This window comes from Leguminivora glycinivorella, chromosome Z (assembly GCF_023078275.1).
Source record: "Leguminivora glycinivorella isolate SPB_JAAS2020 chromosome Z, LegGlyc_1.1, whole genome shotgun sequence".
NCBI classification, from domain to species: Eukaryota; Metazoa; Arthropoda; class Insecta; order Lepidoptera; family Tortricidae; genus Leguminivora; species Leguminivora glycinivorella.
The window spans coordinates 16,234,093-16,260,813 of NC_062998.1; the positions used below are offsets into that span (position 1 = coordinate 16,234,093).

At 37.1% G+C, this 26,721-nt stretch overlaps 1 protein-coding gene across 4 annotated transcripts in view; it reads right to left on the reverse strand.

Annotated features, from left to right (window-relative positions):
* The window catches only part of LOC125240868 (pseudouridine-5'-phosphate glycosidase), a 197,260-nt gene that overhangs the window by 144,718 nt on the left and 25,821 nt on the right, over positions 1-26,721 (reverse strand). For all 4 annotated transcript variants that reach the window (XM_048149014.1, XM_048149012.1, XM_048149013.1 and 1 more), the window contains exons 4-7: positions 19,346-19,479; positions 13,033-13,234; positions 5,188-5,319; positions 3,575-3,837 (exon numbers count right to left, since the gene is read on the reverse strand). In XM_048149014.1, coding sequence (XP_048004971.1) covers positions 3,575-3,837; positions 5,188-5,319; positions 13,033-13,234; positions 19,346-19,479 — 731 coding nt within the window. The remainder of the gene's footprint in view (positions 1-3,574; positions 3,838-5,187; positions 5,320-13,032; positions 13,235-19,345; positions 19,480-26,721) is intronic.

The following is a 26,721-nucleotide window of genomic DNA, read 5'->3' on the forward strand; positions in this document are numbered from 1 at the left end:
GGATTATAATATTGTATCCAGTAGCAATAGTTACTCTTAGATTTTTGCCCGTTCTAGCCGGAATTTCGTTTTGGACCCATAGAAGCTGTTATTGATCCTGAATAGGAATAAGATAGTAGGGCGTTATAAAAAGCCAGTTGAAAGAGACCTGTTTCTCGCACTCATTACATTTCGAGGGATAAAATTTAGGGAAAGTCTTATAATCTAGACCGTTTTCACGAAGCAGCAGGGAATCTGGTAGCTGCTTCACTGACCTATTAAAATACAGCTTGTACGAGTATATTGGTTATTCGGTTTCCTCATCCACTAACCTGCGTTTTTATCCAATTCCTGGTATAGCACTAAACCGCTTTCGCTTTTAAAAAAGAAATGTGCACTGGTACGTTCTATAAAACCTTTGTGTTATGAGATGCCTTTGACATTGAAGAGAAAACGTAAACATAGCCAAAGGCAATCTCGTCTAGTTTGTTATTTAAATTTGAGTTTATGCATAAAAGCCGAAGAGAAAATAAGGCGCAATTTCCCTGTTTTCATAGGTACTCCGCAGAAGTCATTTCTGCTATGTGAGATGAAAACTTTATTATTTGTGACTTTCCATTATAAAAGGGCCCTTATGCTTAAATTACAATAACGACGTTTTCATCTGAAATATCAACAGGAATTGGTCGTTTTGCAGATGAAGCATGCTTGATACGCCACATAACTGCAGTTTTTATACTTAATATGAAATCGAGGGAAGGTCATTCGCGTAGCAGCATGGGATCTCGTAGCTGCCCTCACTGACCGAATAACAGAATACAACATAAGGTAATGGCGCCTATTAACGTGGTACTTAAGGCAGATTTCAAAAGATACCAAAAAATTAAGGGTATCAAAGCTCATTAACGACCACAAATATTTTTTTTATGGAAGAGTATTTATTGAACTATTAGTTTTGAAGAGTTTTAGGATCATTTTAGTTTATTATATGTCATAAAATGATTATTGAAGCCAACATACCTAAATTTTCTATTACCGTGGTAATGAACAGGTTGCAGTTCTATTAACGCGAATTGAGATTTCATTACCGAGGGTATGAATGACAGTGTTTTTCTGCCATCGGTAAATAGAAACCCATCTCAAAATTCGGAGCTTAATACCGATGGTTGAATATACAAATTATGACAAATACATATACCTATACTATCCTCCTTTATGAATACCCACAGAAGACTCAGTTTCACCTAAGAAATCTGTACTTACGGTACACTAAATGTCATATTTTGATACAAGACTAATATGTCGCTCGGTAATAGATACTTCTATAGGAACCCATTACCGACCCAAACAAATATTGCATGGATCGGTAATAGATTCTTATATATTCTATTACCGAGGGTTATCTGATCGTACCATCGGTAATAGGCATAAATTGGAGTATTATAAAATCTAATTCCGACCCATAAAAACAAAGTCATACAGATGCTATTTTCATTACAAATCAAAATAAAATATTGCAACCTTATATTAAAACCAAGTTTACATAACTGGTAAGTAAGCATCAGACTTTATGTCAATGTTTAAAAAAATTGACAAATTAACGGTTTTCATAGAAACTACGAAATCAGTCATGAAGTTTTTGCTAAAAATTAAGGTTTTGTTGAATAATTTTCATACCGCGTAAATAGTTCTTTGATAGCGTGAATAGATCAAGATTGAAACAACTGTAAGACATTATATAACTGATCACATATACTTAAAATAAAGCAAAAAGAACTAATATCACTACTTTAACTATTACCGTGGTATACCACAGTAATAGAATCTACTCACGAAATGGCGCCTTTCACCGCTGTCTTTTAATTTCCACTTTAAACACATTTCCAGGCTAAACAATACGTAAAAAGTACTCAGAAGTCATGTAGAAAACTATAAACAATAATTTGAAATGCATAACATTCACCTGTTTGCCATAATTATTACGTAAACTACTAAATGAGATTGGAGTTCACTTAGGTTTAGCGTCACACGTCAGTATGACACAACCTCTTCTCGCGGCCCCGTGGCAAAAACTGTCAAATAGCGAGCGTCTTCTTTCATTCACACTCTCTATCGCCTACATGTGCGTTAGTCAACTAAACAGGCTTCCTTTGTGTGAGTAACTTTTTTTAAGAAATTGGTCGGTTTGCCTGTAAAATGCGTATTTGCAAATGCGGCGGTAATGGACGTCGATTTCGATACCCGCGTTGATAGCCGCCGTTACCTTATATTCATACATATACCTACGGTCACCCGGGACTATTAAGAAGATGGAATTCATTCGAAAGTTTAAGGCCTAAGGAATTCATTCGAAAGTTTAAGGTCTAAGACCTGTTTTAATGGGAAATCTTTTTCATCACACCAACTGGTAGAGGTTAAAGTAAAGTAAAGTAAAAAATGGATTTCTTTCGATATCCATGCGAAAGAGACGCCGGCACGAATATTCGTCGAATAACCAAACGTGCAGCCGCTGGTTAATGTTGATCAATAAGTACATCTACGCCAGTAACAGGGAATAAGGAAAATGGTAGGTGTTATCAGAATGTATGGCGTACCTAAATGAAACACCGCCTCACGCTTCGTTTTGGCAAACCAAACCATTGAAAATTATTGTTCCGAAAATTATTTCAAACCGGTATAATTTTACCCTTTTGAAATAGTAACTTTTAATATGTTAGCATATTTAGGAGTTGTTTGTACGTTTATTGAAACAGAATGTCGAAACTATTTGTGTGTAACCATTGGTCTATCGTAGGTAGGTATATTTAATCTTGATTACGACTCGAGATCATGTGATCTGTATTATAATAAATAGACTATCATTAATTCATTATAACGCTGTAAAGCGAAAAACGTTTACGAACGGCCGAGTTAATATTCAATTTCAACGTTATCTACGTTACTATAGTATTTTATACAATCGTGACATAATACGAGTTTTTCAGTCGAGTACCATGTTTTGTACGGCACGAGAGTGAAAAGCTTAATTACATCACTACTATATACAATACTTTTTCTATGAGTCATCATCGTCACCATCAATGGACGAACAATATCATCATTTAAGTTAAAATTAATGTTAATAGCGTCGTTCACCGTTGTATCAACATCGTATTTCCTGGCAAACAATTGTTTGTAATAATTCTGTCTCTGATTGGTCGATAACGCGATAGATACAAAAAAAATGGGTTTCAGATGCAGATTTTTTTTCCAGGTATCGTAAATTAGTATAGAACTTGTATGAAGTTCTATTTTTGAAATTATTACAGTAAAGTGAACTATAATGAAATATTATAGTTAATTAAGTGTCAAAGACTATCCAACACTGAAACGTCAGCACTTATATTAGTTTAACCTGTGGTGTCCTAATTGACAGATTAAAATCGACGAGTAGAATACACCCATTTGATAAGACATTAAGGCCCTAATTAACAAAAGCTGCTAACATTAAAGGCACTGATGAGTAACAGTGTTTATTGAGCATACAATTTACACGGAATACTGTCGGTTAAATTAAAATTGACCACTTAATATAATATTAGTAGCAGTCACTAACCTTGATGTGATCTTCTGCTACTCTGTAGGTCCTGTCTACGTTGGCCCCGCCGATGACTAGTACAGGGTCGGACTCAACGACGTCATTGGACGATGCAAGCGACCTACACGACGTGTGGAACGATCGAGAGCCGGTCGACTTATCTACATCCCTCGAGTATCCAATGTTGAACTTGTTCGCTGAATTGTCGACGTTCTTGAGTTTGTTAAACTCTACGGCAATATCGGCGCCAACTTTGGCGTTGTTCTTTATGAGGGCCATGTCTGTGAGTCGTTAAGGAAAGAGATTGTGGCAATTAGCTTCACTACTATCATTTTAAGGTCGTTGGCGTTCTATTTTAACGTTTAATTTACGAGGCTATAAGCCAGCCTGAGTCTAATTAAAAATGTTTAATATTCTTCTTCCGCTTATTTTATTATGACCTACATTAAAATATATGTACCTAAGTACAAAAACCTAATTAGTCTAATTACTTATCTGAAATTTGCGCAAGGAGAGGGTTGTATTTTTACATACCTATTGCGTGCGTTTTCACATTATTCGATCCGATATCGGATGTAGGACCGATATCCCATACATTTAAGCCGCCATCTTTAATTTTTGCCTTTGAAATCCTTCCGACATCCGATATCGGACCGGATAATGTAATAACTTTTTAACAAAAAATAAAACCGCCTTCAAAAAAAGCGTGTTACAAAATACGGAGAAACTAAAAAGCAAAAAATAATAAACCTTCGAATTCAGATTTCTTATCGGATTGCAATAATTTAAACATCCAAATTATAAACAAATCAATTATTTTTGTAGTCGGTACCAGACCTGTTCATCGCCATGCTATTTCCTGTTTGCCCCACCCAACCATACGCAGGCTGGCCCCGACTCCAAAAATAATTGATTTGTTTATAATTTGGATGTTTAGATTATGTTTATTTGATGTTTAGATCCGATAAGAAATCTGAATTCGAAGGTTTATTATTTTTGGCTTTTTAGTTTCTCCGTATTTTGTAACACGCTTTTTTTGAAGGCGGTTTTATTTTTTGTTAAAAAGTTAATTTATTTGTTGATTTTTAGTGGTTCCTAGTGATATTATATGTATCAGTCCGAATATATGTACAGTAGTGAAAGAATTATCCTTTAACTCCTAACCATTGAGGAGTTGACCTTCCATCATCAGCTCAGCCACATAAAATTATTACCATCAGGCGTAAATGCTGGTTTGAAAAATACACTAAAAACATTACATGTGCCTATAACATTTGAAGAGTTCCCTCGATTTCTCCAAGATCCCATCATCAGACCCCGACTTGGTGCCAATGGGACCATCGCGGGGTTATACCCGTTCGATCAAAAAAAAAATTTTGAAAATCGGTCCACGATTCTCGGAGATATCGAGTAACATACATACAAAAAAAAAATCAGTCGAATTGAGAACCTCCTCCTTTTTTGAAGTCGGTTAAAAACGCACTAAGACATATGTCTACGGTGCGGCGTCCCAAAATTGTATGCAAAGAGCTGTGGTTATATTTTCTGAGGAACTTAAAAAACAATAATTTTTTTTGGTAATTTCCCATAAATATGAAAGTTATGAAACAAATAAAGAAAATAAAGGATACTGGTGTCGAGAGACTTGCCCCCTGTTGCTTCTGCGACGGCAGCTAAAATGTAAGGGGTCACTTCCTTTCCATGTATGCCTTTTCTTTTGGCTTCTTGTAGAGCGAGGTTGATTGCTTCATTTATGGCAGATTCTGTAAAAAATGATGTAGTAACTTAAAATCATAAAATGTAGGTACATCGTGATGTAGGAACGCTAAAGTCAACCCACAATAAGTTTGCAACAATTTTGATAGCCCTTCTGTAAGGGTTAAGTAAACGTCAACGTCAACCCCTCGTATGCTTAGACACGGATCCGTGCGTGGGAATTTTAATCTATTGTTTTAAATGTCAAGGTCACTATTTCAATGACCAAAATTGACATTTTGGGGGCATTTTTTTTCAAAGTTGTCCATCCCACTTTTTTTGTAACATGGGTATTTTTTATGCGATTCATACTCAGATTCGAGAGCTCTTTCGACCCTGATAGGAGAAAAAAAATGTCCCAAGATTTCCATACATTTTTTCGAACCTTCCATTCCATTACCGCCAAACAAAACGTATGAAAAAATGGTAACGGAATGGGAAAAAAACCTTGGGACACTTTTTTTCTCCTATTAGGATTGAAAGAGCTCGCGATTCTGAGTGAAAAACACATAAAAATTTACAAATCAAAAAAAAGTGGGGTGGACAAGTTTGAAAAAAAATGGACCATGTACACGTCATCATTTTTATCGAAGTATGACGTCTAAAATAACAGTTGCACCGGTGAGGCTATCGCAATCGTTGCAAGCTTATCGTGGGTTCACATTATAGTAATTACTTATAGCTATGTTTTTCATAAATACTTTCAAGCTCGCTAAATTAATAAATAACCCATTCGCTGACACTAGGTCAACAGCCGAACTACTGCCGCAGAAAGGACATACCCGTATATGTATTTTCAGTGGCAGTACGTCGATAGGCCGAGCAGGATTAATAATCATCTCACTAGATCACATTGTCACTAGATCACAAAAACTTGAAAGGTAAAAGTGTATATTCCATTGGACATTTCAACTACCTACCACAATATTTTCGGAGGAAGATGATGATAAGCAGAATTAATTGATTTTAAAACTTGATTAACGATGTATAAACAAAACAGTGCATCCAGTATGTAGCACTTATTTCAGTTATCAGCAGTGATCGGGGATTTGGATGCCACACTGCGGGATGTCAAGTAGAAACAGTAATATGGATACGCCGTCTGGCCCGTGATATTTTTTTTGTGTCATAGGCGTCATAGTAGACAATAATTAGACGGATCGCCTGATCGTAAGCAACTACCGTCGCTCATGAACAATGAGGTTACAAGTAAGCTGTAAATTAAACTGATCAAAAATAAACGCTATTCACGAGCAAGTATTATATTTATAAAATTAACGATGTTGAAAAGCAAGTGTTGGTTACGGTATTGCAAATAAAGTGATTTTTATAGTTATAAATCACATATTTTATTGTAAGGCCTGTACTACATTAATTAAGAAAAATTAATTCAGCAGTAATATATAATGATGATTAATATTTTTATTTACTATTAGGTATCAGAAAAAGGTACATTTATAACAGTTACAAGTGATGATTTGATGTCGCATTTAAAATATTGACCCGTAATAGCAAGATATTGACTATCAAACTGTCCTTTATCTAACCACATTAAGAAACTAGCGCCATAAGCATAACTCTTAGATTATTAAATTTAATTACTGAACACGTGTGTGGTAGCCCTTACCACCTCATTATGTTATTTGTTTTGACATTTGCCGCCAAACACTTGACACTAACTTAAAAAATGTTATGATGATTTTGTTGCACTAACTTTTGATGATGATTAAGGTTTTCTTACAATAATTAATTCATTTATTATGTATGACGGAAAAGAATTTTTTTTTCGAATTTAGTGAAAAGCGATATACAGGGTGGTTTCTGATAATGAACCTAATTGAGAGTCGAATTTAACGGAAAAAAAACACGGTGTATATAGCATGTTCCTTTCCTTTTGCACCGACACGGCAAATACGGTGCTGGCCCCGTAGCCGAATGGCATATTTCTGCGACGCGAAACGCCACCGAAACGCCGCAGAAATGTAGTCTGGGTCTGTCGCACCAATACGCAAGAGCGATAGAGATAGATAGCTACGAAAGAGATATTATCGTGAGCGTGTCATGAGCGTTTGTGCATTCGGTTACGCACACTGAACGGTGAACGCGAGACGTAGCGCCGCATAAATAACCGTGTTGTGTGAGTGACTCGGTGACAGTTAGTGTAACCAATCCATACTACGGTAGACCGGGGACATCTGAAACAATTTATACTTAATCGCTTGTAGCATTTTAATTTGAATAGGAAAATAAGAAAGTTATTTTTAAGAAGGAAATTTATTTGACTTTTAAACAAAATTAGTTTTAAAGGTATGTTGCCCATGGTTATCTTGTATTATGAAATTGAAGAGGAAGCGGGAGAGTGGTTCAATTGACCCCATATGGTTGTCAATTGAAACACTATGCGAGGTCATTTGAAACACCGCTTATAAATTTGGGAAAAATAAAGAAATGTTTTTATTCATATCTTTATTAAGGACTGCCGTGTTACAAAAACAGACCACCAAAAGATCACTTTTGTAGAAGACACTATACAATAAATATCAGCGCCTGAAGATTCTTTCAATATCTTGACATAAGAAACGTATGTAAAAAAATAAATACTTGACTTTTAATCTTCTTTGTTTCGGTAACTTCTTACATATAAATTTAACATTTTGGTTATTATGAAACAGTAAGATATAATTCTATGGAATAGTCATAAAAAAATATTAATGTGTTTCATACAAAAGTGGGTGTTTCAATTATAACCTTGTTTCAATCATAACCAGTCCGTAGAACAACGGTGTGCAGTGTATGTAGACATTTTTGAAGATCTGTTGGTCACATTCTTCTGTTTTCAGGCCAGAGTTAAACGTAGATATTGCTCCTTTCATTCGTGGAATTTGCACGCTGTTATACTTACAAAAAACATAACCCGATTGCATTGATAGTTGGTTACTTGTGGGGACGATTAAAACACAGGGACATTTGAAACGTTTCAATCGTCCACAAGGACGTTGTTTCTATTGTCACCACAACACATGTTTGATTTCAAAGTCAATTATTTACCAATTAATGACAATCCATCACTGTTTCATGGCACTTAAAATATTATAGAATCCACACTCATATCACTTAGCAAATTAAAATTTTCATACTACACGGGTACACAAAATTAGACAAAAATATACGAAAGCACCAATAGTTACTTTTTTGGTCGATAATTTTCATCGGCTCCCTGTCACTGCCACGTCACTCGCGTGCCCGATCGTTATTGGTTCAAACTTGCAAAATGGTCGACCTCGTATCGTGAGTATTGCGTATTCCACGTAGGTATTGTAGTTTTCGAGAAATTTGACTTGTTTCAACCGTAACGTGTTTCTATTGTCCCCGGTCTACCTACTAATATTATAAATGGGAAAGTGTGTGTGTCTGTTTGTTTGTCCGTTCTTCGCGGCAAAACGGAGCGACGAATTGTCGTGATTTTTTATGTAGAGATAGTTTAAGGGATGGAGAGTGTAACAGAACAAGCGTCAATGACGAGGAAATGGACTCGTTATTACATATAAAACTTGCGGCGAATCAACTTTTCCTTGACCAACTTTTTGGCGCATATTTCCTTCGGCATTTTATTGAATATTTTAGCAAATAATATCTGTGATGGTTAATCACATGTTTAGTTACGTCATCACTCATAAAATTCACTATTATTCGATGCACAACATATTGGAAAAAGCTTATTTACAAATTATATTCACATGGATGGATTGTTGACACTAACAATCTGATCTGTCAGACGAATGGCGTTCCGATATTGCGTCTTGGTTCCAATTACAAGTCAGAGAGGTAATAATGACTAATATTGATTATTATACTTCCTGAATATATCATTCAATGTAACAATTAGGAACAAATGTGATCTTTCATTGCGAAGTTACTTACTAAATTGATTTAAACAATCTTTCACAAAATAATATTTATCGATTTACGGAACGCTCCACTATTGAACTAGATAGGTATCAATATCAATAGCTCCGTCTCTCTCTAAAACACGTGCAATCTGCACCTGTTGACAAGCAAACAACTGTGCGTTGATTGTGAACTTTATTGCGTAGGGCATATGACTTAGTAAACAAAGCACTTATGATCTTTTTCTTATATGAGTCCCAATTATGTCCCAAGTTCCAATTATGTCCCAGGTATGTCCCAGTTGTGTCCCAATTATGGCCCAAGTCCCAATTATGTCCCAGGTATGTCCCAGTTGTGTCCCAATTATGTCCCTAGTCCCAATTATGTCCCAGGTATGTCCCAGTTGTGTCCCAATTATGTCCCAAGTCCCAATTATGTCCCAGGTATGTCCCAATTGTGTCCCAATTATGTCCCAAGTCCCAATTATGTCCCAGGTATGTCCCAGTTTTGTCCCAATTATGTCCCGAGTCCCAATTATGTCCCAGGTATATCCCAGTTATGTCCCAGATATGTTCCAGTTATGTCTCAGTTATGTCCCAATTGTGTCCCAAGTCCCAATTATGTCCCAGTTATGTCCCAGGTATGTCCCAGTTGTGTCCCAGTTATGTCCCAATTGTGGCCCAATTATGTCCCAAGTCCCAATTATGTCTCAAGTATGTCCCAGTTATGACCCAGGTATGTCCCAGTTATGTCCCAGTTGTGTCCCATTAGAATCTATAAAAGGGTCGGAGCGAGCCGACGCGCGTCATTCTTAAAATATCTACAAGACTAACAGTGTCCCTGGCTTTCGTGTGTTATACTGGTGAGTGAAGTTGTTCTGCTATTGTTTCTTTGTTTGTTTTTACTTGGAAATTATTCTAAGTGATTGTAAACTTTGAAATTGTGTCTCTGTTTGATTGTGCGGGGATAATATCGTCGTACAGTTGAACTTAGACCTGTGGTGGAATTGCTTTACCGTCAGTTGTGGGGTTATTTTAGTGTTGTATTTATAGTGTAGTGTTACATTTAAATTGATGTGTATAGTGAGGTTTTCTGTGCTTTGTTTCATGAGTGCCGTCGGGCAATACAAAGACTGGGTCGATGTATGGCTGGTGCTTGGAGATAAGTCTGTGTTTGGTTTTGTAGGGAGTAATTCTTGCAAAACTAAGCTTAGATTATAGCACATAAAGGAAACTTCATTCGTTTTTTTAGTTGGTTAGTGAAATTGAACTTAGTAATTTTCTATGGGGTTATTTTGTGAAAGTTATAAGCCAGATAATTGTTTGTGACAGACTGTTGTCCTGCTAAGCGCTTTATACCTTGCGGCTGTTAAACATAAGGCGTTTAAGAGTCTTTTTGTTCCAAGTGGAGGCTTGGGCGCTTTTTTTATATTTACAAAAGCGTACTTTCTCACCGGTCTCAAAGAGTCCAACTGTTAGATGGAAGTGAGGACTTTCACGATTGACGAAAGACATTAGGAGTAATCCTTGCTCACTGAAGTCGGCAGTATTTATATATATATATATATATATATATATATATATATATATATATATATATATATATATATATATATATATATATATATTTATTTACTCAGTGCTCTGGTTCATGTGGGCGTTGGTCGCTGGGGATTTCGGTTGTGATTGATCCATATCTAAGTAAAGTTTGATCGCAGCTGAGTCTCCCATGTGGCTGGTACTGGTGTGTCCTAGAATACCGGATATATACACGGATAGGGCGATCTACTCTCTGCCTGCGGGCAAAGGATGGGGGGGGGGGTCTAACCAACACAAGCCTATAGGTTGCCTATCTCAGCTTCGCTGGCTGAACTGTACAGCTTATAATAGGGATACACTTGTGCATATTCTGAACATTAGATCTATGGTAAGTGATGGTCTGTGTTTCAGGTATGCTAGAGTAGGGAAAACGATAGGATTAGGGTAGCGTCACACACTATTTCTATGAAAGTAGGGTTCTTTACGCTTGGTCCTAAAATATAATTGGTCTATGTGTATTTATATGGTTTAAATGGACTTTAAATGTAGTGTATACTATCTTGAACTGCTTGCTAAAACTTTGAACATAAAAATCTCTTATTACTCAATTTACCTGAGTGTAATTAATAATTGTGGTAGCAATTTCTGATATTTTGGTGTAGCGACGGGACGCTAAGTGTTGCTAACTGGGTTTTCAAGGTTAATTCTATCAAGTTGGTTAGGGAAACAATCTGTCTTTAGTTTCTAGTCAAAAGGATTAGTTTGTTATAGGGTCCAGTGGCATGCGAGCGCCGTCCACTGATGGAAAGTCAAAAGCTTAGAGGAGTTAGTAGACTTACTTGTTTTCATAAAGGTTAGCGACTAGTCGGCGTTTCGTACATTAGAAAGGTCGAGAACAGGGAGTATAGAAGTATAAAGGAGGGACATCTGTCGAAGTACAACAATCGCAAAAATGACCGGCTGAGGCCTTGTAATTGCAGTTACAAATCTCTCCGCTTGGAGCGCATGTCTCGCTCAATGATCAGCGATGTGACATGACATTAGACGTTCTTTTCTCTAGGCTGATTTCGTCAGACTGAGCAAGTCAAGACGTAGTCCCGTGGTAGTGCGCTGGCTTCGTACGCAGATGTTCTCGGGTTCGATTCTGACAGCGATCTTTTTGCTTTTTGTTTTTTTTTTTATACATTAATTGTCTTTTTGTGTATTTTTATTTGTGTTTATTTATTGTTTTATTCAGACAAATGTTAATTTAAGCCCTTTAACATTGTTTGCCCCATGTTAGGATTCTTAGGTAATGTTGTAAGTCTTGAGAATGAAATTTCGAAAAGTAGTAACAAAACAAAATATTTTTGGACATAAAAGAAATAAAAAAAATTGAAAAAAATATTAGTAGAAAAAAATAAAAAAGATCTCATCAGGATTTGAACCCGGGACCTCTTGTTCCGTAGGCGGGGTCACTACCGATAAGGCTAAGAGATTGTCAAACCCTTATCTCCCTGCTATTGCAGCGCCACCTATCTTCTCTTTTATATGTGCACTTCTGATACTTAAAGCTTTCGCTCCTTATATTTCTAAACTCCATAGTCGAGAAGTTATGGTCTATTCTCAGTATTGGGAAAAAGGGGGGTTTAGCTAGGGAAAAGAAACAAAATAAAAAAAGGGGGTTAGTCCGTAGATAGATAGCCCTTCAGGCTTACTTGCTTAGGTTCCCGATAAAGTGGTTTGGTCGGGTTAGGGGTCCCATACCGCATCGCAAGCCCTTGCCCAAGCCGGGACCACTAATAAGGCGTAGCGGATGATTACCAAAATATTTTTTTATTTTTATTTCATATTTGCTTCATTAACTAACTTCTATTAATATTCTAAATTTTTTTGCATTAGGTCATTAATTTTATTACATATAACTTTCTATTCCCAAATCTGTTAAATTACTCTTCCATTTACGTTATATTATTATGCTACAATAACCTATACTCTTCTTTAAAATAAAAATAAATAAAAATTAAATATTAGTCAAAAATACAGCTGATACTCATTAAAGGATTTGGGTTATCGCGGATCACATCGAAGGGTTCTACATATTCACACTAGACGATCACAAGGCCAAATTTACGGGGTATATTTAAAGGGGGGTTAGCCATACCGTCGACATTAGTCAAGTAAGTAAGTAAATAAGTGCGTGAGCGGAGGTTTAGTTACAAGAGTGACATAGGCTAATTTTTGTCTCTTTCTAACGCGAGCAAAGCCGCGGGCAAAAGCTAGTATTATATAAAATTAATGTCAGTTGTGTTCTACCATCCATAGCATGTTCCTCCGGCACGGGCACTGCGAAGACGGTGCCGGACGCAAGCCGCAGCGTCCGCGCCGCAGCCAAGAGACGTGCCGCGTGCGCGGCTGACGGCGCGCGGTGCGGTGCCCGGTGACCCGAACGACGAGTGTAGAACGCGGGAAACGCGTCGGAATCGCCAAACGCGCATACACACACACCTTGAGTTTCCTGAGAAGTGTAGTAAGCTGGTTTTAGCAAGCTTTATCCTGGATTACCTACTCAATAAAATACTGCTCGACGTTGGAAGAGGTTATTATTTAACTTTAACTCTTTATATTTTACGGCTCAAAATATACCACTAGGTAACGTTATTTTTTTGCAGGTTTTTTTTTCTAGTGCAGAATATTTTGAATAACAGCCTGCCAGCCTGTTAAAGGATTAAATATAGAACCTTTATGAAACTTAGTTATAATAACAATAACAATAAAATAACAATAACAATAACAATATTTATTTTCAAGAAGTACATAATCAAGAAACATATGCAATGGCCCCCACACTAGGCACAGCCTGTATCGTGGGGACCTGAACCTCAAGAGAGTAAGTAATAGCTAGGACAACGAAAGTATTAACATAAATATGTTTACTATAACTAAAAAAAAAAAAAATAAGAAGAAGATATTCTGTAGGTACTCAGTTTGTGTGTGTGTGTGTGTGTGTGTGTGTGTGTGTGTGTGTGTGTGTGTGTGTGTGTGTGTGTGTGTGTGTGTGTGTGTGTGTGTGTGTGTGTGTGTGTGTGTGTGTGTGTGTGTGTGTGTGTGTGTGTGTGTTTGTGTGTGTGCGTATGTGAATAAAGAAAATCATTTTAGAATGTTCTCTGTTTCTACATAATCCAACGAGAATAGCTTCCTTTGGATATGCCTTTTTGCTTCAGATGGGTTGCAGTGTCTTATATCGCAGTTTTTTATTAAATTATTATATATATGCGGAAAGAGGAAACCTGAGAATCTCATTTGGATTTGGTAGACTCTCTTTTGGGACAAAGCTAATTTGTCAGAAACAGACTCATGACAGACCATCGAGTGTACATATAGGGAAGCACGCAGTAAGAATAACCTACGAACGCTAACACACGTACTGTGCTTTTGTGAAAAGTTCTGTAGTAGAAAATCGGCGGGGCAATCCCAAAGATACCTTCAAAACAGCCCTTTGAGCTCGCTCTAAAGTAATCATTGTTGACTTAACTGAGCCACCCCATGCGAGTATGCAATAGTTTAAAACAGTCTGGCATAGAGCCAAGTACATCATTCGAATCAGGTGAAAATCCCCAACCTCTCGTAAGATTTTCAGGGTATATATTAGTTTGCGAACCCTACCAGCCGTCACTAAAATATGTTTTTTAAAATTAAGGTTTTCGTCAATTATAACGCCCAAATATCTGAGTGAACTGGTTCTATTTATAGTGGCACAAGGACAGACGGAAAGATGAGAGTTAGGTGATGCTATGCAAGAGTGGCTGTGGATTTTAAGACATGAAAAGGCGGAAGGAGGATATGATGCAGCTGTTTTATGAAATCCTATGAATTTAGTTTTGTCAGCGTTCAGAGTTAAAAGATTTTGGTTTAGCCAAACAAATAGCTGTTGCAAACCTGCCGAAGCCAATTCATAAGTATCTCGCCACGAGTCAGCATGAAACACCAACGCTGTGTCATCGGCATAACAGAAAAAAACACAGTTTTTGAGCTTTAGGGACATGATGTCGTTAATGTAAGAAATAAATAATGTAGGTCCTAGTATGCTGCCCTGAGGAACGCCGAATGATACAGGTTTCACAGAGCTCACGACGTTACTGATTCTTATGTGCTGGTTTCTACCCGTAAGATAGCTAGAAAACCAATCCAAAGATTTGCCACGGATCCCAAAGGCTTCCAGTTTTCTTAGTAGTATTGGGATTGACACCGTGTCAAAAGCTTTCGCCAAATCGAGAAATATACCTATACAACCTTTGCCGTCATCAAGATGTGAGACGACAGTATCGGTCAATTTTTTTACAGCTTCCTCGGTAGATTTCCCTTGTCGAAAGCCAAATTGACGGTCGGAGAGGAGTTGATTTTTTTCTAAGAATTTGACAAGACGCTTGTTTACCAGACGTTCGAGTATTTTGGAATAAGCTCCAAGAAGTGAGATCGGACGGTAATTGTTCGGAGTATTAGTAGGCCCTCCTTTATGTACTGGAACTACTGCCGCAGTTTTCCAATCCTGGGGGAACGAGCCAGATGCGAAACTAAGGTTGAATATCGACGAAAGTGGGAGAGATACAATATCACCAATATATCTCAAAAGTAAGTTACTAACACCATCTTGACCAGCGGCACTGTTAATGTCCAGTCTGTCTATAAGACTTTGAACTTCGTTCGGGTCAGTAGGTTCAATACAAAAGGAGCCAGAGAAGCTATTATTTTTCGCAGTGACTACTTTCGACGCTAGGTTTTCTTGACTGGTGTTTAGTTTCTGAAGTATAACCTCAGCTAGTTTTGAGCCGACTGTTGAGAAATGCGTGTTACATACGTCAAGGGACTCGGAAATTGTGGGTTTCATTTTAAGGAGATCGTCAGAGGACTTAAAGGTTGCATTGCTATGTGTGATACGTCTAATTGAGTTCCAGAGCTTTTTAGGGCAGTTTTTATGCTTGGCTAATTCTTGATTGTCATATTCAGACTTTAATTTTCTGAGAAGGGATCTATGAAAGTTTCGGTAGCGAGTATATACTAACAATTTGTACTTATTAAAAGGGTCTTTACGGGATTCCATATGGAGTTTATCTCTAAGCTTGGAACATTTAAGCAACCCGGGGTCATCCATGGTTGAAGGATGAGTTTGGACCGACTCAATTTTATAACTTTGGAGTTATTTGTTACCGCGGTAGAAACTTTAGTGGAAAAAATTTCAACAGCATCGGCAAGGTTGCAACTTTGTAAGACTGGGTTCCAGTCAATAGATTTTAGTTCCGATCTCACTGAGGTAAAATCAATGTAAGTCTTAGTGCGGACAGCACGGATTTGTTTTCGTATTTTAGGTGAGATACCTACCATAGTGATGTCGTGGTCAGTTAGATCCGTGGAACAGACGACGGATTCAGCTTGACAATTACCCGAAATAAAAATATGATCAAGGCACGATTTTTTATGAGTCACAGTATGTATGCAAGAAAGAAGACCGTGCTCTGCCAGCAAACAAAGATATTCGGATGACTTAGAATGAATACTGCTCGTATCTAGTATGTCTATGTTTAGGTCTCCGGCAAAAACAAGGCAGGGGCAAGAAGAGATGGAATTAAGAGCGGAGTCTAGGGACGAAATGAAAGGATCGATGTTATGGAAGCTCGGAGATCTGTACACCCCCACTACCTGGAAGGCATTGGGTACTTCTACGAGTAAGCAGTTAGCATCATCAACTTTTAACTCCTTACTAACTGGGGCCCACTTATTATTGACATATATGACTACTCCGCCAGACTTATTTATGAATTTAGTAGTGTTAAAAGATGAATAACCTTGAATTTGATAGATAATGGAATGCACATTAATCCAACATTCACATAAAACTATCACATCGAAATCTATGCCCGTACGTTTCAAAAGAACGAGAAACGTATTAAAATTCTTTTGTAAACTTCTGATATTCAGACTTAATATTTTTAATTTAAATTTCGACATTACCTCGCAGCACTGTTCTGGGTATGACAAAGTGTGGCAGTTAATCTTATAAGTATTATCAATATCATGCAGTAGGTTTAAGGTAGCCATGGGTACATGGTTGGGAGGTATGATATCTTGCAATACATACGGAAAACAGCCACATAGGAAGTCAACAGAGAGACCATTAGATTATTTAGAAAAATATTACCATTTGCACGACGTAGAACTTCAAAATGAGAGTTTTGTGGAATAGTGTAGTGTGTAGGTGTATAAAGTGTATATAGTGTGAAGTGTGGGTTGGTGTACTTACTTTGAGACCACGATAGTAAACAGAAAATAAGCAAAAGTAATAGACAGCATCCGAAAGAGAGTAAGAATGATAATAGTAAGTAAACACTAAATACTAATTTAATTATTGGTTGGAAATAGTGTAAAATCCGATTCATGTCGTAGGGGAACGTTTCGGTCTGTCGTCGCCTTTTAGGATAGCTTGCCGAGGTCTTCATCACTGTGGATACGAATCGCAGGGCTTCCTTCTGACGCATCGTTTTTTCTGAGAAAGATAGCTCCGTTACGGGTCCAAATATGTTTGAATTCATGTGAACGTGCGAAATCTCTAGAATTCCGAAATAACCGACGGTTTTCATATGTTAAACGTTCATTTATGAAAACTACCCTTTCAGGCCCTTGCCCGACTATATCTTTGCTATCTAGCTTTTTACGAGCCCTGGCTTTGTTTAGGAGTTCATCCCGTTTGACACGCCGAATGAACGACATCACTAGAGGGCGCTGCAACTGCTTTACATTTCCATAATTGTCTTGGTGTTTTGGACCTGCCCGTGAGACGTACATTAAGTCGGCATCTTGAAGGGGTACACCGAGTTTTGCCGCCGCTGTTAACGCCAGGTGGTAGGGGTTTTCGTCTGGGTATTCCTCAAGACCAACTACTTCAATCTCGTTCCTCAGAAACAGTTGAGCTTGGCTATTTATCTGGTTTTGTAGATGTGATACTGTCACTTTTAATTCAATATTCTCATTTTTCAGAGCCTCTAGTTCTTTCAATGCTGAGTCATATTTTGAGATTTTATCACTTATAGCATCTAAGCGAGCCTCGAGCGAAACCCATGTTTCCCGGGCGCTATCTCTGAATTTTGATATTTCTGATGAGAGGGATTGCAAATCATTAGCGTGTTTCAGCGGGATAGTAGCTGGAGTCGCTGTGACAGGAGCGGGGACGGGGGCTGTGGGGGCTGTGGTTGTAGGAGTGACGGATGTCGCAGCGGAGCCCACTTTTGGGACTACACTGGTAGCGGCGCGACCTACTGGACCAGTACCTGATCTTTGTGAGTTCGGTTTGTTCCTTAATGTGACATTTTCATGGGAGAAACGAACTGGGGTTTGCGTGTTGTCGCCGCCTTTCCTATTCTTTGCATAACAGTCCGGACATACCCAGTTTTTGATGTCGAGTGTTGATAGGCACTGTGATTGTATGCAGGCTGTGTGGAAGCACTGTTTGCAGGATTTAGAACTGCAATTAATCATTTCTTCGTTCGGACGAATTTTTAAGGGACAGCCGGCACATTTCATTTTACCGAATTACTTGATACCACTTTTCACAATTCAAAAAATAATATTCTACATAAAATTAATCAAATAAATCTAAAAATATTAAAATAATAACAGAGAAAATTTTATGACAACCAATTGACATGACAGATGAACATAGATGTATACAATATACAACAACTTTTTTAAACATAAGCCTACATAGTATTATAGTATAATTTATATGTCGGATATCGAACTTATAATCCATCATCATCATCATCATCATGAATTTACTATCCATACATGCCATAAAACGCAAGAATCTAGTAAAAATTACAAGTAGACAGTTAATAGGCTAGTTTCCGATATTTAAAATAAAATATGTTATGCAGTGCAAATAAAGCACACCGTAATTAAAAAAAAAACCATGGACAGTAGTTATGGTTAAACATAATTTCTATTTAATACCTAAGTCAAAGAGAAAGATATAAGTAAATGAATTGACCGTGACGACGCAAATCGTTTTGACATTTCTTAAAAAGAAGCTGATTTGACTATTAGTAGGAAACTAGCCTATTAGCATTAGGTTACATTCAGTCGTCAAAATTACATAAGTTCTAATATACGGTCTACTGGACCTTACATCGGCAGGCGGTATTCACGGTAATAGTACCTCCTATTGGAGCGTTACTAATCGCGACGCTATTATTCATGACGCTGTGTGCAATGTTTGGTTCATAATGTGCTTTTCACCGTGGAACGTCACATATCTATTTAAAGTATTTATATTGGTAAGTTCGTTTTCAGATTATCCGATCCGATATTGGAAGTAGGAAGGATTTAAAAGAAAAAATCAAATCAAAGATATCGGATCGGATAATGTGAAAACGCACTAAGAGCCTTCCCAAACACCGACGCGCAATAGGCTTTCGCCGTCCAAAAATCGCTCGTTAGTATACATGCGTACTTACGGTAGGGATGCGTTCAATTCAGCGACGACGACGCGTAGGTGTCTTCATACTGAGCAATTTTTGGTCGACTAGAGCTGATTCCGCGTCGATAGGTTTGGGGAAACCCTAAAGCAGGCACTGACCAGGTATTCAAGCGTCTTCCCAATGTCCAGGATAGACTTAACGCCGCTGCAGACGACCGCGGCGCGGCTGCGGCCCAGCTCCGTCAGGTCCGCCGACACGTCCAGTGTGTTCTCTCCTTCGCGGTGCACGCCTCCTGTTATCCAGAGAACCTCCTTTTAATCACTGATACAATAGAGGAATAAGACCTGATTTAGACGGCGTGTGAACTCGCATGCGATTTTAGTTACATTGCGAGCTATTAAGGGTACATACAATTTTGCACAGCCATCAAATACCGCAATATAATAAAACTCGTATGCGAGTTCTCGTACCGTCTAAATGGGCCCTAAGTAAGGGAAGAGTTGTAACTCCATACATCAGTAAATGCGGGTTATTTGTATAGGCATAGTTAAGTGACATCTAGCGACAATCACGCGTCAATCACGCGTCAAATAGCCTGAATTAGAGATGGACCGAATACGAATATTCGGCCGAACATTCGGTTCAGCTGTTACCGAACCGAACATTCAGCCGAATATTCGGTTCCGCCATATTGTGTATTTTAAAACCTGGCTTAGATTTAAAAACTTCTCAATGATTGGTAATGGGTACATGTATCTTACTAAGGCTCTTAATGTTCCTATAATTTAGTGTATAAGGAAATTTTGGTTTTTGTTTCTTAAGCTATGTTATTTTTACTTTTTTACAAAATTATTGTATTTATATTTTAACGCATCTTTAACTCCCTTTGGTAGTTCCTTACAATGCTGAAATACGAGTATGTGAGAAGTCATTATCCGATGAATTACGAAACAACTTACTCTACTTATTTACTTTGTTTATTCGGTAAATATTCGGCAATGTAACCGAACTATTCGGCCGAATACCAACATTGAAAAACTTGCCGAATATGCCGAATACCGAATATTTATTCGGCCCATCTCTACTACATACGTTCTTATGATTTAGTGGATAACTAAAACTTAGTTAAAACCACTATAACTCTTCTCAACTCTTAAACTACGGTTTTTTAACTTTTTTTAAACAATTGTATTTATATTTTGACGGTAGGTAATTATCTCTTTTTAGTACTCGTAGTTCCTTAGAATGCAACTAAAATAGGAGCTTTATTATCCAATGAAATATGTAAGATCTTCGTTATTTACTTACTTTGTTTATTCGGTAAATATTCGGCAATGCCACCGAATTATTCGGCCGAATACGAACATAGAAAAATACCGAATATTCGGCCCATCTCTAGCGTGAATTATCAGTACCCCTACTCGATACTAGGTGGCAACTGTGTCTCGTCTGCCAAACATTTAATATTAGAACAATATACAACTTATATTACAAGCAGAAGGAATTGAAAACAGAATACCTACTGATTAATTATTGTAATATTAGCTAAAACAACAAGTAGCAGTACTGATAATATTAATAACCGATGCAAAAGACGGGAAATTAATTATCTAAGAGTGACTATCATTACAGTTTAGTACATTGGTTAAAGTTTTCGTCGCAACACATTAGCGCATATCACCGCGGTAGGGCACTGTTGTATTATCTCGCTAGCTGCCTCGTAAACAAACCCCGTGTCACCTGGGCATAATGCCGGGAATGCGACCCGAATGTGAATTATACGGGCCGTCCCCGAAACCAATAATACGAAGAGGACTGATAAAATAACTCATTTTATAAGCTATCGATTTATCTTACACTACGTATTATTACGCTACCTTTATCCAAAGTGAAGTAAATATGTGTTTTTCTACTTGTCGACTGTAAATACTGTAATCTGTCAATTAAGACACCATAGACTAAACTATAAGTGCTAACTTTTCAGTGTTGGATACTCTATGGCAGTTCCGACTCAATTATAATAAGCTCATTATAGTTGACTTTAGTTAACTGTAATAATTTCAAAAATACCTGGCAAATTTTCCTGCATCTGAAACACATTTTTTTTTATCTGTCGCGTTATCGGCCAATCAGAGACGGGTATTACAAACAATTGGTTGCTAGGTAATTCGATGTTGATACAACGGTGAACGACTCTATTAACATTAATTTTAACTTGCATCTTGCATGAATGATGATATTTCCGTCCATTGATGATGAAGATGATGACTCGTAGAAAAAGTATTGTATACAATAGTGATAAATTTAAGCTTTTTACTCTCGTACCGTACTATTAGGCCACTCAGCAAGCTTCGTGGCCTAAACATGGTACTCGACTGAAAAGCTTTGTACTATATCACGATTGTATAAAATACTATTCTCATTACTTGTAACCGTACAATACACATTTTTTCTATTTCTACCATTGAACTACTATGTACTACGTACTAGAAATGTCAACTCGAACATATTCTGTGCGCCGACCGGCAGCGGCGGCAGCGCGAGGCGCATGCGCGTGAAGCGAACCGTGTCATAGAGTAAGACTTGACCACCTAGACGCGACACTTTTAGTGTAGACCTTTGTTTTATACTTTGTGTGTGAAATACTAAGTAGTTTACTTTTAGCACTATTATAACATTGTGTTATATTTAATTTCAACTCAGTGAAATAAAAATAAGTAATTGTTTTTTTCATAAATTTTAATTTCCTTTGAATAAAATTAGTTTTGTAAGTTTCTGTCGCTCAGAATAATAATCGCGCCATTCACCTTGTTTTACCTCCCTTAAACACCGGTTGCATTAAATACTATTTCAGTTTTGGTGTCACTATTTTTCGTCAATAATGAGAATTATAATTCAGAAATAATTCAAAATCATGCTTATTGTATAATATTATCGACTAAAATTCGTATTAGAACCGTGTAATATTCAAAACTATAAATTGAAATAAATATTTTTATATTATATATTGAAAACAGAATATGATCACAATTATTATACCTTATTACCTACATGTCATGTCTGCGCGATTCATCTATGATTCCAGTTGTCAAAATGGCGGACATAGCATCGCGTTTAATGAGCGATTCATCGTCCTTCATTAAGCCTCTCGAGCCACAATTTAACCCATATCCCCCGTACGACACCCACGGGAAGAAGGGGGTGGTGAAATTCCCTTCACGGGGTACGGTGCTTAATAATTACTTAAATTAAGTTAGATCAAAATAGCTTGTCTACTAACCGATGAAATGTGACACCGTCACTTTTATTCGATTTTCTCGTATGGCTTCAACAGTATCTTATAGCAGGAAGGCATTTTTTCATTTTGTGTGCAGTCAGAGACAACCTCCTCCCACCATGCGCAGAGACTGACTGAGGCAACATAAGTCCACTGGACTTATGTTCGTGGCGCAAACTTTTTGTTCGCCGTGTCCTCTCTAGTACATTATACCTCAATGATTTCTACTACTTACATATTATACATTTGTACGTTTCTCTTACCAAGACGGGAGACCTACATTTTCAGCAATTTTTGAATCTACATGTTTTTCGCACAAAAAACATTCGAACAAAAGGACATTGCTGTTGTCAACACAGATAGATGCATAATGTATTAAAATATGTTCAATAATGTAAATATATTATTAACGAAGGAAAATTAAGAGTACGCTCGTTTTATTGAAAAGGTTGTTTCGCACAGCCCGTCGGGGCTCAGCGTGATGGCCGGGTAAAAGGGACTCATGCAGAACGCAGAACAATTTTAGAAAGTTGTCAAATTATTCATTAGCCAGTATGCTCGCTTATTTTGATGAAAAATACAAATAATATACACAGAATACGTATGCATACAACGATAATATCGTGGTAATTTCTTAAACCAACTTGAATAAGATTTACATTGAAACCAGCGCGATACGCTTTGGGCTATGAATATGAAATATTCAGACGAGGAGACACAGCTGCTTGATACTGAATATTCTTGCTACGTTTCGATAGGTGGAAAATGCGAAGGTAATACCTAAATAAATGTATAAGTAATTACGCCAATATACGTCTACTGCCTATTGCAATGAGTAGTAGAGAACACGAGTATCATGAAAAAAAAAGTCTATCCCGCTGGCACGAAAATACTTCAAATTATACTCTTTCTAAGTCCGAACTATCATTTAACGTTATCATACTGAACGTGTAAAATGTAAATGGGCATTATTCCCATTTACCATAATAAATAATAAATATAATAATATTCACTTTTCCATGTCATTGTAACCAATAAATACAGAAATTGCAGAGATCAATAGAAATAGGACAATAAATGTAGATAGATGATATTAATAAATTACATGTAAATATGTAGTGGCTAAACTTGTATGAAATACATACTGTAGGTACGTACAGTTGTACTGTACACTATAGGGATCATCCATTAATTACGTCACACCAAAAATCGTGATTTTTGACCCCTCCCCCCCTCCTTGTCACAGCTGGTCACATTTGTTAGACTCCCCCCTCCCTAGTGTGACGTCACATATTTTGCAAATTTACACGTAGAAATTATTGAATGAAAACAGCGGGTAGAAATCAATCTTATTTCCATTTATGTACTTAAATTATTCTTCACTCCACCAACAGGTAAATAAGGCTCTCTTGATACTTCAAAAATGAATGACAAAGTTTCATTTTATCTACAAGAGTTCAAAGTAATTTCATAGAAATTTTAACTTGATGTCCACAAATAGCTGTGGCTGGTAGAATAAACGTTTAAATAATTATTTTGATTCTAAATGTAAAAAAAAATGAATCAAACTACATTGATTGATGTTTTGCAGTTAATATTTTTCACGTGTTGGTGTGTGAGTGACAAATTTATTTTTTACCACTTTTTTACTTACCACACCAACCGGTAAAGGCTTACTTTGCTATTCGAAAACAAATAGCAAAAATGCATTTTATCCACAAGAGTGCAAAGTAATTTCATACAAATTTTAACTTGATATGTTGAGCTTGCTAGTAGAATTTACCTATAAATGATGATTTTGAATCATAAATATTGGATAGATTGATGAATTTGATTTAGTCTGATGTTTTATAGTCAGTATTTTGTTCGTGTTGGTGTGGTGAAAAATTTTGTGTTTCACTCGGTGGCAAAGTTTGTTTAACCTTCGTGCCTTGAAACCCTCGCAACGCTCAAGATTCCACTTTTTGAACCACTCGCTACGCTCGCGGTTCAATATTGGAATCTTTCGCTTGCTCGGGTGTCAATAGTGGCACGTGCGGTTGTTTAACCGCACTTTGTTTAACAACTTAACTTATTTTTAATAACTTTGCCCCCTTGTAAAACAAATAACTATAACCTACGTGCCTTGAAACCCCCGCAACGCTCAAGATTCCACATTCTGAATCGGTCTACAAAACAATTGGTATCTTATATTTATAACCAGATGCAAAGTCGAGAATAGGTGATATTCTAGGCCATTTGCAACATTTTTAGCTATACATGGCTTAGACAAATTTTAGTTTTTTTTTTCGACCTAAGTAATCGCTCAAATATTTTTTTATGTTATTCAGTTTTCAAATTGCTGTAGTTTAATTTTCTTTAGATACAGATATGTCTATAATTTATTTTATGGTATACGATAGACATTTTACAATGCGAAATAAAACCAAAACAACTATCTACAGTAACAAGAGTACGCTTATCGATTTAGTCTGAAATTTTAGAGTTTTCACAGAGAAGTTTAAAAAAAAACCTAAAAATGACGAATCAAATTTTGTCCAAGACATAAGAATGTTCTAAATGGCCTAGACTACCGCCTACTTTTGGCTTTTCATCCGGTTACCGAACATTCTGTATTTTTTGTATATAGATATATGTTTATAAGGTTTTCATAAACAAAGTTTATAGTTCGTGTTTTAACCCTTTAGATTATGATTAGGCTTGGGACTTTCGGATGCTCGCTATGGTTCTGGCATCCGCCGCAGAGTCGCCATTATGTTAAAAAAATTTTTCGAAGTCTCGAAATATGATTGATTTTGAAATGTGACGTCACGAAATTTAGGACCCCTCCCTCCCCCTTGTCACACATTGTCACACTTCGTCGACCCCCTCCCACCCCCTTAACGTGTGACGTAATTTATGAATATCTGTATCACTGAATTATGTAATATAAAATTTCGAAAGAAAAGTTAACGCATAGTACTCGTATTTTGGTTTATTTCAAGTAGGTGCCATTATGCATTTTTATTAAAATTATCACAAATCCATTTTAGAATACTGTAACGAGAAAGTTGAATCTTTTTGAAATATTCCTGAGCACGGCCACACTCACTCAAAATAACACGCTTCAAAAACTAGTTTTACTACAGATTTTTCAATTTAAAATCTTTTTATTGAGGGTAAGAATTTTTTTATGGTAAGATGCAGTTATATAAATACTAGCTTTTGCCCGCGATTTCGCTCGCGTTAGAAAGAGTCAAAAAGCAGCCTATGTCACTCTCCGTCCCTTCAACTATCTCCATTTAGAAAATCACGTCAATTCGTCGCTCCGTTTTGCCGTGAAAGACGGACAGACAAACAAACACACACACTTTCCCATTTATAATATTAGTATGGATGTAAGTGTGAGCTAGGTACTTGATTGATGATTTTCCACCATTATACATACATAACCCATGAGAATAGGGTGAGCGCCCTTTGCTCACTGGCCTGTTTACAATGCAGCTTATTTTCCGATTAACGTATGCAACTGCCAACTTGTTCCTATGAATTTTACATCCCACTGGCTCGCTTGTTTATATCTGGGATATCGTAGGTATTAGCAATTGTAAAGCATTGCAAATGAATAAATGTTTTATTTAAAAGCCTCTCCAACTGACCCGCCGAGTAAACATCGGTGCGGTGAATCGAAAATATATGGTTTTATTGAAATAATTTATATTTATTTTGGTAGTCTCGTACATACTCCTGATGATTCTGTGAAATTTATATACGTTACACAACAACAAAAAAAAACTAAAACACTGTGAAACTAAACAAACGGAATACCAACACAAAAGTAAGAAAAAAAAAGGAAACACGACAAAACAAGAGATTAACTAAATCTAGGTGACGACGTAACGTCGAGGCTTCGTTGCGTCGTCTGTCCCGGCGTAGAATTTAAAAACGATAAACTGTGCGCGTAGAGAAGTGGCCACAATCGTTCACGACGCACCGTATCGTAGTTATCTCTCTCTCACTAAAATAAAGAGAGAGGATACGGCTACGCTACGATACGCTATGGAACATTGAAATATTCGCCACTTGTTTGCGCTTTTGGTTAATTTTTTTGCGTGTGATGATGAAAGGCGTTTTGTATCCACCATAATGCTGTGGCGGAATTAAATAGAAATTCGGTGTGATATTGGACCCAAAATAGTCTCCTACAGGTGTGAATTCATGCGCCGTGGCAAGGAATTCGTTAATTATCGGCCATTAGGCACTGGTCCCACCGCCGGC